Raw genomic sequence first — 12,878 nt, 5'->3', positions numbered from 1 at the left:
TATAATCTTAGGTAAGCATGTGGTTAACATAAGCAAGAATTTAGTCCAATGAAACTGTTTATCATCTTGATACCTCCCGACGAAAACTGACCCTACCGGCGTCAAAACGGCGTCCCCACCTATCGATCTAACGTGACGTTGTTTTGTGGGTGTTTTATAGATTACTGAGAATTGTAATATCACCGAAAAAATAGATAAATGGCAGTTAATACCAACAAAGACAACTGAAGACAATAGTTCGTCATTAGAAGTTATTTAGTATAACTTCATTCGAAAAATTAATCTCAAAATCGAGTTGCCGTCCTCAGCGTTGTCAGTGACGTCGTATGATTTGTGTGCAATTTATACCAATTAACCCCTAAGTCAAAAATAATTGAGCCATGTAGTAGGCCTACCTTGCAAATCAACCCAGAGACCCGGTAGTTTATTGATTGTTTATTGGTAGCGTCCCTTCGCTGCCAAAAATAGTTTTTTGGCAGATGCGTCCCGGTGACATCGTGAGGACATGGCGAAGGCTGGTTATGATTTGGTGGCACATCGATTGAGTATTTTCATTCATCTGGCCATGTAAGTCAGTGGCGTATCTAGATGTCTTGACATGGGAGGCTGATGGAGTGGGGCGGGGCTGATGGAGTGGGGGGCTCGAAGATGAAGTGGAGGGGCGAGGGTCGATGATGAGTTAATTGAGTGGCGCTAATTCGCAAAAGGTGATTTTAGGTGATTTTTAACTACTTGACCGTGATTTCAAAAACCAGTGTCAGTATAATCTTAGGTAAGCATGTGGTTAACATAAGCAAGAATTTAGTCCAATGATCTGTTTATCATCTTGATACCTCCCGACGAAAATTGACCCTACCGGCGTCAAAACGGCGTCCCCACCTATCGATCTAACGTGACGTTGTTATGTGGGTGTTTTATAGATTATTGAGAATGGTAATATCACCGAAAAAATAGATAAAATGACAGTTGAATGACCAACAAAGACATGTTGAACCCCTTGTTGGCAAGTTTCTGAAATTTCAGTTGAATTCTATATAGGCCCTACATTTGATACCTTCGCTTTTTCAACTGAAGTTCCTAACCATTTGGAATTAAAGAAAGTATAATACATACTCCAAGTATTGAAATACATGCCATCGTGTTGGGATACAATATTTCGACATGTCATCATCAGGAATGAAAAAAATATCCATATTAGCAAGCTTATATGCACTAGTACTAAAAGTGTTTAACCAATCAAAAGTGTTTAACCAATCAAAACCATTGATTGTTAAACACTTTTGGTACTAGTGCATATAATAAGCTTGCTAATATGGATAATTTTTCATTCCTGATGATGACATAATTAATGTCGAAATATTGAATCCCAACACGATGGCGTGTATTTCAATACTTGGAGTATGTATTATATTTTCTTATCTGAGATTAATCAGTGGACCTTTCGGTATTTGGAATTTGGTTTCCGCAAAAGTGGTTTGCATTCGCTCGACTTGCTGCATCCGCTCGACTGTCATCCGCTCGATATTTGTTAAATCGCGCCGCGCGCGTTTTTCATTTCATGCTGGCTTCATGCACATTGTACAATTTTATCATGAATTTGTCTGTCAAAGAGTTGTTTATACAATGGTTAACGGAATGGAAAGATGAAGCACAAGCTCAATCATGGAAATCGCAATACACATATGGTAAAGTAAGTACTGTAAATATGCTTGAAATTGATCGAGTCCCTGGCACCATCTACTTTACTAGCCTAGCTAGGCCAGTGTAGTAGGTAATGCCTAGCTAGGCCGCTGTTCCTAGGCCCTTAGGCCTAGCTTAGCTAGCATAGGTCTAGGCTAGTGCTAGGCCTAAAACCAATAGGAAATACATTGCTTAGGTGCTATTCTAAATCTGTGTACTTTTGTGCAAACTATAGGCACTGAGGTCTCTGAAGAAATATCCACTACCCGTCAAATGTGGACAAGATGTAAAGATCCTTGAATTTTTTGGAGACAAGCTTTGCAAGATGCTGGACAAAAAACTGACTACATACAAGGAAGAAAATGGTAACAAGTCAAGAAATAAAGCTGTCACTGCCAGGCAAAAAATATAACTTTTTTAAAAGTTTTTTTTCCTTAAAAATATTATTATTATTGACCATTTTTAGAATGTCATCCGTTTTGGCTGCGAAATTGTTAAACCGCTAATCAGTTCGTCGCTGATGTATGTTGTCTTTGACCTGTGTAGTATCACATTTTTTAATCTAAAAAAATCCTGATTGCCCAAAAAAATGCTGGCCCTCTCTAATTTTGGGGATGAGAAACTTTTTTTTAACTTGGGTAGAGTAGTATGACTTTACTTTAGATATTGAATACTTTGAAAGTGAAACCCTTTACTGTCTATTATGCATATAGTATTTTTTCTTATTTGCGCATATTGCTATGAGATTAGTTTAGTTAAGGGGAGGCTAATTATGAGCTACTAGTCATGACGACAAGGTGCCTATCTGCTTTCTCTGGTAGACTTTTGTATACCAAATTTTCATAAATAGAGGAATAAATAATAAATAAATATATCTTTCAAATATATTATTATATATTTTTTTAACTTGGTTAGATTGTGACCTAACTTTAGATTATATCTTTTATATACTGTATATTATAGTTTTTTACTTTGTTATAGTTAGTTGTGACCTAACTTTAAATACATTGTTGCATTGTCTATCACTCTCAATAAAAACTGTTTATTTTTAGGTATGAGAATTGATATTAGTGAAAGTGATGATGAAGCAGATGCACCAGTACCTCCAAAAAAGAAACGAACAAAGGTAGGATTTTACTTTATGTTTTTTATTAATGATATTTTGTCAGCATGTTTATTTTTCAGTCAAGGAGTCTTATACCAATTTTCTGCCTGTCAAATTATATGGAGTAATTTTATTATCCAAGGTACATAATTGCATTTAGACCAGTAAACAAACAAATTGACCTGGGTTCACATCCAATCAATTGGTGGCTTAGTACTTCGTCACAACTCCTTAAGCTTCTTTCCAAATGTTTTAGAAGAATTATGAGAGTTTCTGTGTGTGATTCAATGCTGCTTTGGCCATCCTGTGTACCGTATGTGTCTATAAAAATATTGTTGTACTTGAATTTGTAAGCTATTTGTGTATAATACAATTTTCAAACTTGTACACATTTTTTTTGTAGGCAAAGCCCACGGCTACAGCTCCTGCTGCACCAAGGGAGTATGTTCCTGCATACCGCTCCGGGCCGTATGCTCTTATACTTACGCTATACCGGGATTTTCAGGTATGAAATTGTTTACTTAAATATTTTAATAAATGTGTGTGTACACACATACAGTTGTCATAATCCTTAATACTGTCTTCCAATATTGCATTGCATTATGGGATTTTTAGTACTGGTAGACATATTCTCAAAAGACTACCTGCCATCTGTGGTATGAAGATGTTTTTCTGATGTAAGGGGTTAGATTGATTGATTGATTTATATGTCTGTTTCATGAATACTTACCTGGATGAACCAATTGTAAGCCAGTTTCCTGATGTAACTTACCTGCAAAAAATAATGCAATTGTATAATGCATCACATTATGTAACAAGTCTCAAATTTCCTTTCGCCATGAGCGAGTAGAGACTTACATGCATAGTGAAAGAGTATATACTGTTGTGTTTTTTATTGTTCAAGCCAACGTTGCATTACTTAAGGGGGTTAGATTAATGTATATTTTTGAGTGCTACATCAATGAAAATGATAAAGAAAGCACATAATGATTGTTTTATTGGCTAAAATATAATATTATAGTTCTGCTGCTGGTGATGATAGAGCAACCTATCCGAAATGTCAAGATATTCTCAACACATACTATGTATTACAAATTTATACACTATACAACATTTTATCAGGTCTATTTTGAAACAGCGCCACCAATGTCTTGCAACTTTTCACTCCGCCTAGTCTGAGCAAATTTTGTTTTTCCAGACACATCTTCTTCTGAGTACTTTGACAACCAAAAACATTGCAGACTTTTCTATTTTCTTTTCCAGTTTTTTTTTTTTTTTGTTAGTTTTGGGATTTTTTTTCAAAGATTAGCCTAGGCTAACTCACTACAACAAAGAACGTTGCGTACCGCTCACAACATAGACACACAGTACATAGAGCGATGCCATGCGTCTGGAAATCCCCCTGTGTTAGTTACCATGTTGTCGGAAATTTAAACTTCAAATTTGGCGAAAATGGTGATAGTAAAATATAAATGCATTATTTTTTTCAAGGATGCCAGTAGCAAGGGATTTATGAAGAAACCAGAATTACAAACAAAAGCTCAAGATCTCAGTGAAAAGTCAATGACAGTGGTAAATAATTTTTTTTTATACATATAAAGTTATTATTTAATGTATTCAACTCTTGTACAAAGACTGGATTTTATCTCACTCAAAGCTAAAAACAACTCCCTAAACTTCATAATGAGATGGTCTGAGGGAAGGAAGGAAATTTATTGATATTTATTGCCATGTTAATATATTCATCTATTATTGTATTTTGTATTTGTGTTGTTTTTCGCAGTTAAAGTTTATAACATAGTTTATTGTTCTCCTGTGGTTTGTAACAATAAAATAAAAGCTTATTTGATTGATGTCAATCAAACGTAACAACTGACCAATCAGAACAGTGCAAGGAATGCAAACACTTCCCTCAAACACACATCTTTAAGTAAATCATCTTTGAGGGAACTTAGCAATAATATCTAAGGGGAAAGGCTAGTGGAATGCCCCATTCACCACCAGGGGGTAGCCCTGCACTCTTAACTATCATAGGTTCTGGTTACGTTTAACAAGGATCATATGAGTTGCTTTATATTTCACTTGTTTTTGCCAGGCTGATGCAGATTGTCATTATACTGCATGGTCGTCAATGAGTACATTAATCACAAAGGGATATGTTACAAGAGAAGGAAATCCATCGAGGTATGCTGCCCTCTATGGATTTGATTATATTTGAGAATGATAGGAAAATTATTCAATTTAACATTTTATGTGCAACTTCAATATATTGATAAGTAAGTAAAGTTAAAACTAGTTTATGTTTAACACATTAAATTTCATTAAGTTCAGAATATATTGATAGGTAATTAATATTTCTTATTGAAGATTTATGTAACAGAAAGCAATACAAACATCAGGAAAGGTGTTACATAAATGCTAATTTTAATAGTAGTGTAATTGTGATCTTTTGAATATAAAAATGCACTGAAATGTATGATTTTAAATGTTTTAAATATTTGAAATACAAAAGGCTTAAATCTATCTTAACCAAATTTTGTTTCTGTATTCCACGATTAAATTTGTGATTTTATATTAATTACAGGTATACTATAACTCCAGCTGGATGTGATCTAGCCCATAAACTAGAGGTTGGACATGACCAAGCCAAGACCCTGACCAGGGAAGGCCCAAGTCCTAGGCTGCCTGTTGACCCATTAAAGGCACCTCTACCAAGCCTTACAACTCTCCAGGCACCACATAAGAATAAGTAAGAATGTGTAAAAACCACACAACTCAGTTGATTAAACTAGTATTAGCCACTATATGTATACAATGGAGATAATAATCAAATGTATATTTGAAATACATTTTTTCATTTTATGACTGGCTGTTATGAAAAACTTATAGAATAAAATATACAAATAGTTTGTCTCTTTTCCTTAAAGGATGATTGTTCCTGAGCCTAGACCTGTTGCAGATGCTCTGCCCCATGGGACTGAGGAACCAGACTCTTTCCAGTACACCTACGTGGATGACCAAGGCAGGGAAATTTGCAGTAAAGACTCAGCTGTTGTTATAATTGATGGTAAGGATGTAAAGTAACAGAAACAGTGGTGTATTCAGGAGTATAATGATGATGGAAGAGGAAGGGTAAGGTGGGGATGCTTGATGGGAATGGGTGCTAGCTGGAGGAATTAGGGGAGATAGCTGTGTGTAATTTTCTGTGATTGTTAACTACTGAAGTATAATACTGTAACTTTTGCTTGGTAATTTTTTGATGGGGGGAGCCTGGAAATGTTGCAAACATTTCTGGAGGATATGTATACACCATGTCTCCTCACAGATACACCGCTCAACAGAAAATGTAACATTAGTTTCTGATGCTGTTTATTGTACTGATTTTTTTAGTGTAGTGTATAAGCTTGTCTATTTTTTCATTTCAAAAATGAGAAAAAAGATCTATTTTCTATATATCTTGGATCATAGATAACATTGGAGTTGGTTTCCTAGTAAAGTGCATCAAAAGTGATTTAGCAAAATTCAACATCCAACATCTGCCGGATCCAAGAAAAGCAGCGCCAGGGATGGAATATGTGTACATTGACAACAACCAGGCATTGGATATCTGTCCAGGGATTAAGAAGAAACCAAAAGGTAAAGAAACATAATTTGTTCAGCTCCTTCAACTGTCAGGAATAGTGCACCTTACCATATCATACAAGCAGACATGCAATGCTCGTTTCATGCTGTTGAATATTGATGTTTACAATGTCTGGATGACAGTATATAAAGCAACCAAATTTCAGTTTGCCTTTATGTGGTTATGATATTAAAGTTTATATTATGGGCTGTATTAGGATTTTAAAAAGGATGCTAAAACAAACAAACTTAGTGTTTATTAGTTCTTCCGGATGGTTCTATAATCACCTCTTTTTGAGGCCTATGTAAGTTCTTTGGAAACTGCAAGATGTTATATGAACATCCAACATGATGTTGACAATACATGAAAAACAGCAGGGGAATTGAAAAAAAAGCTGAAAGACAGAAAAATTAAAAACCAGAAAGATACAAAATATTCTAAGAATTGAAAGGAAAGAATGACAGAAAATACAGTTATAAGATGCTCTAAAATTATGTGTTTCTGTTTTAAAATACTGTTTATTCGTTTCTATTTTATTTCTTTACTAGTGAATAAACGCCCTCCTACAGATAACACGAAAACAAGTATACAAGCTAAGAAGCCAAAGAAGACAAAAGACCATGAAGTGGGGCAGTACACTTCAATTGCAGGAACAAAACATCTCTCGTCCAACATAGATGCACATGCATATGCACCAGCTACAACTTCTAAACACATTTCAAATCATACCTACAAGCAGAATTTTGCAACTGATTTGGCAGGTGTTAGTACATCCAGCAGAGCTGATCTAACTACAAACAAGCTTGGATCTGATCAGACAGTGCATGGTGTTAGTAATTCCAACAGATCCGATCTAAATTCAAACAATTTGGGAGCTGATTGGCATGGAACTATCAACAAGGACAATGCTTTTAAAAGTACATCAAAACCAGAATTTATCTTGCATCCTGGGACATTTGAGATTATCTTGTGTGTTGACAATTGTGAGATTGGAGGGTAGGTATTTTGATTTTGATTTGATTTCTTTATTTGGCATCATAAAAATATGTACAAAGATCTTTGTCTTGCACTGGGCAACAACAGCTGGTGGTGCTGGGGGTGGTGGTGGTGTTGATAATGATGGCGATGATGAGGACGATGACAATGAGGTATTCAACTGAAAATGCTGTGGTTATCATTTGTTTAAATCTCAGTCATTAATTTTTTTAGGGCAAGTAAACGAAAAAAACAATTACTCGAAGGTCTTCATAAAAACCATGTCGTACTTGACGTTCGGAAGCTACAGGTTGGTGATTTCCTCTGGGTTGCCCGTGAAAAGCAGAGCGGCATTGTTGCACAAGCGACTGATAGAGAAGCGGTGCTAGATTACATTGTAGAAAGGAAAAGAATGGATGATCTGTGCGGTAGTATCAAAGATGGCCGGTTTAAAGAGCAAAAGGTGGGAGACACTATTATGATGTTCAGAGTAGTGATGGTGTCGGGGGATTTTCCCCATCAGACAAAAATGGACACCTTGTCACCAGACTAAAAGAATTGTTAAAAATATGAATGTGGTCTTGAATATTGTCACCGTTTTCACAAAGAGACACAAACTTCAACACCGCACCCGATCACAACAATAGCGAAAAATCCATTTTTCTCGGTTTGTGCGCATTGGCTAATTAGTTAATTCGTGTAGTTGCACTCTTAACAATTACATGAAAAGGTAAAATTCAATGTATATAATCAAAATGTCAAAGAAATAAAAATTGAAAATATATGATTTTTGAAGTTTGTGTCTCTTCGTGGTGTCGGTGACAATATGTTGGACTAAAAGCCTAATTTTTACTATCTTAAACCATAAAATGTCTCCCCTTGACACCCACTAATGGTTTTATTCTGAGACCTGTCCAGACACCCTAGACAGTCCCTTTGTTCAGTCTTCCTATTGGACATGTTAATTCCCAGTCAGCAAGTTTCTGGAGCCACGATTCACTCGAGGTAGTATCTGCAATAACTGACTGAACATTTAAGGGACCATCCATGATTTTCATCATTTTCACAAGAGTACAAAACATGGATGTAGTGCAGGATGGGTTGAGACTTGACGCATGTTCTCTTTCTTGACAGAGATAAAATTATGTTTAAATTGACATACATCATCGTACTATTGTGTACTCTTTTAGAGGGAGGAAAGGGAGGGCAGTCACAGAAAGGAGTGTGTTTTATAGTCTCATATAATGATGGATATAATAGATGACCCCTAAAGCTCTGTCATCTCTATCAAATTTTCTTTTTTAAAAAAGCTGTTTTCTGCCCATATATAGTGATGATGTGATGTCATCATGACCATATTTAGGTATGTCACCTGCTTTTGTCAAATAAAATTTTTTAGTCTGTACAGAGCTTGTAGTGGGTATACACTGTCAGATTTTGTCTAGACTAGACAGTGTTTGATTAGACTGGTTGATATGTTACAATGTCTGACACACAAAAATGTCTGACATATATACTATTAAAAACTCGCTTTACTCACTGTTCTTGTTGGATTTGTATAATTCACATAGAAACTTCTACTTCTCTTCCTCAGTTCCGGTTAAAGCAGTGTGGTATAAATAATCCAGTTTATCTGGTTGAAGAGTATGGATCAATGGACAACATGAGTTTACCAAAAGCAACATTACAACAGGCAATTGTCAATACACAGGTGAAAATCAATAATACGTTTGAAATATGTGATGTGTTCCCAGCTAATTAATTATAGAATATAAGTGTATTAAAAAAAATGTTAGAATAATTTTCAATTTGTCGGCCTTTCTTGAGAATATGTCACTTTTGTCATTATCTGTGCATCTTTTAAAAGTTGAATTACCTTTTTTTTTAAGATGTAATTTTGATTTGGTTTTGTAATTAGATTGTGGACAAGTTTCATGTTAAACATACCTGTGGTATACCGGATTCTGTTGCTTACTTTACAGTGATGACTAGATACCTGCAAAGTACTTATTCTGTAAGTACTGGTACCTTATTTGTATTCAGTGGCGTATCTAAAGGGGTGTTGAGGAAGGGGCGTATGCCTCTAAAATAATGCTTGCACCCGTCAACCGAAGCAACCCGAATCAAATACCAAGATATCATTTTCTAAATATTCTTGTTACTGACCCTAAGTTATGAATTTTATTCCAATCATAAATGGCTTTAGATGTCTATCCTCACATGTAATTTTATCATAATTGTTGCCAAATCAGTCACTCCTCTCGAAAAATTGATTTTTTATTTATTAAAACAAGGTTAATCAGTAAAATGAAAGTTAAATTCCAACATGTTTTGGCCATTATCTCCGAAACACAATTTGCGAGGAGTGATTGGTTTGGTTTGGCTTGTCTTCTTCACAATTACTGTTGTTTTATGGTTTTAGAAGTCTAATTGCTTGATCTCTTACAACAGAACAAGTGTATAAATGTTTACACAAGGGAAAACTTTGAGAACATGAAGTGTGTGCCAAGTCTGAATGATAAAACCCAACACTTGATGTCATTCTTTGAATTCAATGAGAACTCTATCAAAAACAAAGTAAGTATGAGTCACTAGTCACACATGTTAATGTCATCATTACAATGAGCCTATGTTTAATATTTTTTATAGAATTTTAAGATATTAAAAATTTCATTTTATTTCTGTAGGTTTTAACAACTGGTGAAGTATTTGCAAAACAACTTCTGCAGTTTAGTGGTCTAACTGCAGAGAAGGCACAAGCTATAGTCAATATTTACCCCACTGTATCACAGTAAGTTTCTTGAGTGTTTTTTTTTTCATTTCATTTAATTATATATTTGTTTTATGAAGCTTCATTTCCTAGAGTATTAACTATATTTTTATAATTTTCATTGTTTTTGTAACTTTGTAATGTTCTGAATATTATATACTTGGCAAACTCAGTATGCATGATAAAATTGGTAAAACTGATAAACCTGGTAAACTTTGTTGAATTGGTATTCATTTTTCTAAGCCTACTAAACTTTGTTAACTTGGTATTCAGTTTCGTTAAACATGGTAAAGATTGTTAACTTGGTATTCAGTTTTGATAAACCTGGTAAACTTTGTTAACTTAGTATTTAGTTTTGATAAACCTGCTAAATTTTGTTAACTTGGTATTCAGTTTTGTTAAACCTGGTAAACGTTGTTAATTTGGTATTCAGTTTTGATAAACCTGGTAAACTTTGTTAACTTGGTATTAAGTTTTGGCAAACCTTGTAAACTTGGTTTAACCTACTAAACTATTCTGCGTGATTATTGAGGAATCATTACTTGACCATTGTATGATGTTCTACATTCTCATATAATTAATAGTTATTACCATGATTAAATCATTATCAAGATATAACTGAACTGGACATGATGTGTTTTAAGTTGTATATTATATGTAAATAAAAAAAATCAAAACAAGTCTCTAATAGGAAGGAACAGTATTTTAATTTTACCAACACCTCAACATTTCATCAATCACTTGAACTGCAGCCTTTCCTAGAGATATGTACATCGGATGTAGTCAGTGGCGTATCTAGGAATTTGAAATAGAGGGCCCAAGGAGGGACTTTTACAGACAGAGAGTCGATACCACCTCAGCCCCACCATGGTTGTGGCTGAGGTAAGAAAATTTATGATTATGGCAGAAATGGCTGAGGCCCCTTGAATTCACCACTTGTAGTCTCCATTCTATAATCATCAGAAATTGACGAAAGTGATTTTTTGTTTGTTTCTGTTTTGAGGCAAGCTCTGTGTGGATCAAAATGCAAGACCACTAAATTCTATGTGCTTTATTTTTGTTCAAGTCTTCTTGAAGCTTATTCATCATGTGTGTCTGAGAAGGAGGCTCATAAGTTACTGTCAACTCTCAAATTTGGAAAAACACAACGGTAGGTAGTTTGAAACTAAGCAATAGAAAGAAAGTGTTTACAACTTCTTAAATGTAATGAGTTTATGCAAATGTTTGTTAGCATGCTTAATGCCTAACACACATTTAGGTACTCACACTGTAATTTACTAACACCAAAACTTTAAAATGTTTAAGATTAATATTGCCAATGTCAACAACATGGCATGGAATTGAATTGAATTAATGAATTACACCAGTTTTTAATCCGTAGTATATCTAATAGTTTTGACATGGAGGGCTAAATGGTGTGGGAGGGGGCTCTTAGGGAGCAGAAAAAGAAAAGTGCAGAATGTGGAGAGTGATTGAGGGGATATGAAACAACTTCAGTATAAGTTTTTTTAGCTTGGCAACTTTTCAGTGCTCTCTCACATAAAAGTGCTAATGTTTATAATGAAAGTTGCAAGAAGCCAGTGGAATATACATCTTTGGGAGTCATTATTGCTTTAGTATGAAAAAATTGAATATAAGCCTAGGGCTGGAAAAAGTAGATGTCCAGGGATTGGGAGGTATCACACACCTCCCAGCATGTATGCGTTTTTTACTCCAGATTTACCGCCCCTGGGTAAAGTTTTAATTTTTTGATACGATTTAAATAATTATTTGTTGTTTACAGAAATCTTGGTCCAGCCTTAAGTAGACTTGTTTACCAAGTATACAACACCTCAGGACCGCTGACGTGAAAATGTAAGGATCTGAACGTAACTGCTGTAAGATTTAAAGTGTGCTGGACACATGCTGGGTGATACCCAGGATTTTAGATGGTAAGGCTGTTTTTTCAGCAGCCTTTCCAAATATAAAATAATCCAATATTGATATCAATACAATAATATTTATGTGGAAACAGATTTAAATTTACTGATGGAGATTTAGGGTGCGATAATGTGTGACAGTTGATCAACACTTTTCTGGCATACTTGCACTGTAGGAGAACCATAGGCAATGACAGAGATTTCTCAATGAGTGGCTGGAAGGTGCCCAACGAGAAGTTCAAGATCCCCAACAGGGAGTCTGCACTCGCTTTAGCCCACCATGAAGGATATGTTTTAAGTATGGTTGCACCTCTAAGGTGCTTGGAAATAGCACACTCAGACAGTAAAAGTTTTTATCAAAGCAGAATTCGCCAACAAAGTGATTATCTTCTTCGCCGATGGGTGGGTTCAGGTTCTCCTATGAGAGTTCTTAGTGCCAGTACTGGGAAGAAGGGTATCATAATACTGACAAATATACCAGTTTAAATAAATCATAAAGTAACTTGAAACATAATTTGATAATAAGACTTTTTGTTAAATCATTATATAGATACCATCCACAATGCTAGAGAAAACTGTACATATTATGTTAAACACATAGAGCTAGTTATATTGTAACCTTAATTTTAATTTCATAATAAATATTCTAATGAAAAAAAGTTATTTTGGGTTTGTTCAGTTTTATTCTTGAAAAAAATTGTAAGTGTGTTATTAAACAAAGACTCCATTATGTTATGTTATATAATATGTTATGTCTAGATGTGTATAAGAGACAGGTCGATACCACCTCAGCCCCACCATGGTTGT

General features: G+C 34.9%; 1 protein-coding gene across 3 annotated transcripts; it reads left to right on the top strand.

Annotated features, from left to right (window-relative positions):
- The first annotated feature begins 1,519 nt into the window (after positions 1-1,519).
- LOC117125525 (crossover junction endonuclease MUS81-like) lies at positions 1,520-12,736 on the top strand. 3 transcript variants are annotated; one of them, XM_033272039.1, is made up of 17 exons: positions 1,520-1,690; positions 1,916-2,079; positions 2,733-2,806; positions 3,189-3,290; positions 4,277-4,357; positions 4,881-4,969; positions 5,370-5,534; positions 5,713-5,852; positions 6,254-6,421; positions 6,956-7,403; positions 7,617-7,845; positions 8,977-9,093; positions 9,301-9,396; positions 9,834-9,959; positions 10,070-10,173; positions 11,156-11,302; positions 11,936-12,736. In XM_033272039.1, exons 2-17 carry the CDS (start codon positions 2,043-2,045, stop codon positions 12,000-12,002), a joined length of 2,190 nt encoding a protein of 729 aa, XP_033127930.1. In that variant the 5' UTR covers positions 1,520-1,690; positions 1,916-2,042; the 3' UTR covers positions 12,003-12,736. The 3 variants fall into 3 exon arrangements, with proteins under 3 accessions (XP_033127930.1, XP_033127928.1, XP_033127929.1); XM_033272037.1 differs by having other exon boundaries at positions 1,521-1,690; positions 1,916-2,045; XM_033272038.1 differs by having other exon boundaries at positions 1,522-1,690; positions 1,916-2,045; positions 11,219-11,302.
- The last annotated feature ends 142 nt before the right edge of the window (positions 12,737-12,878 follow it).

The sequence above is a fragment of the Anneissia japonica genome, unplaced genomic scaffold, assembly GCF_011630105.1.
Source record: "Anneissia japonica isolate Jap-2015-1 unplaced genomic scaffold, ASM1163010v1 scaffold7731_len1735946_cov199, whole genome shotgun sequence".
NCBI lineage: Eukaryota > Metazoa > Echinodermata > Crinoidea > Comatulida > Comatulidae > Anneissia > Anneissia japonica.
The sequence above is the reverse complement of the archived record's forward strand: the minus strand, read 5'-3'. Positions and strand labels throughout refer to the sequence as shown.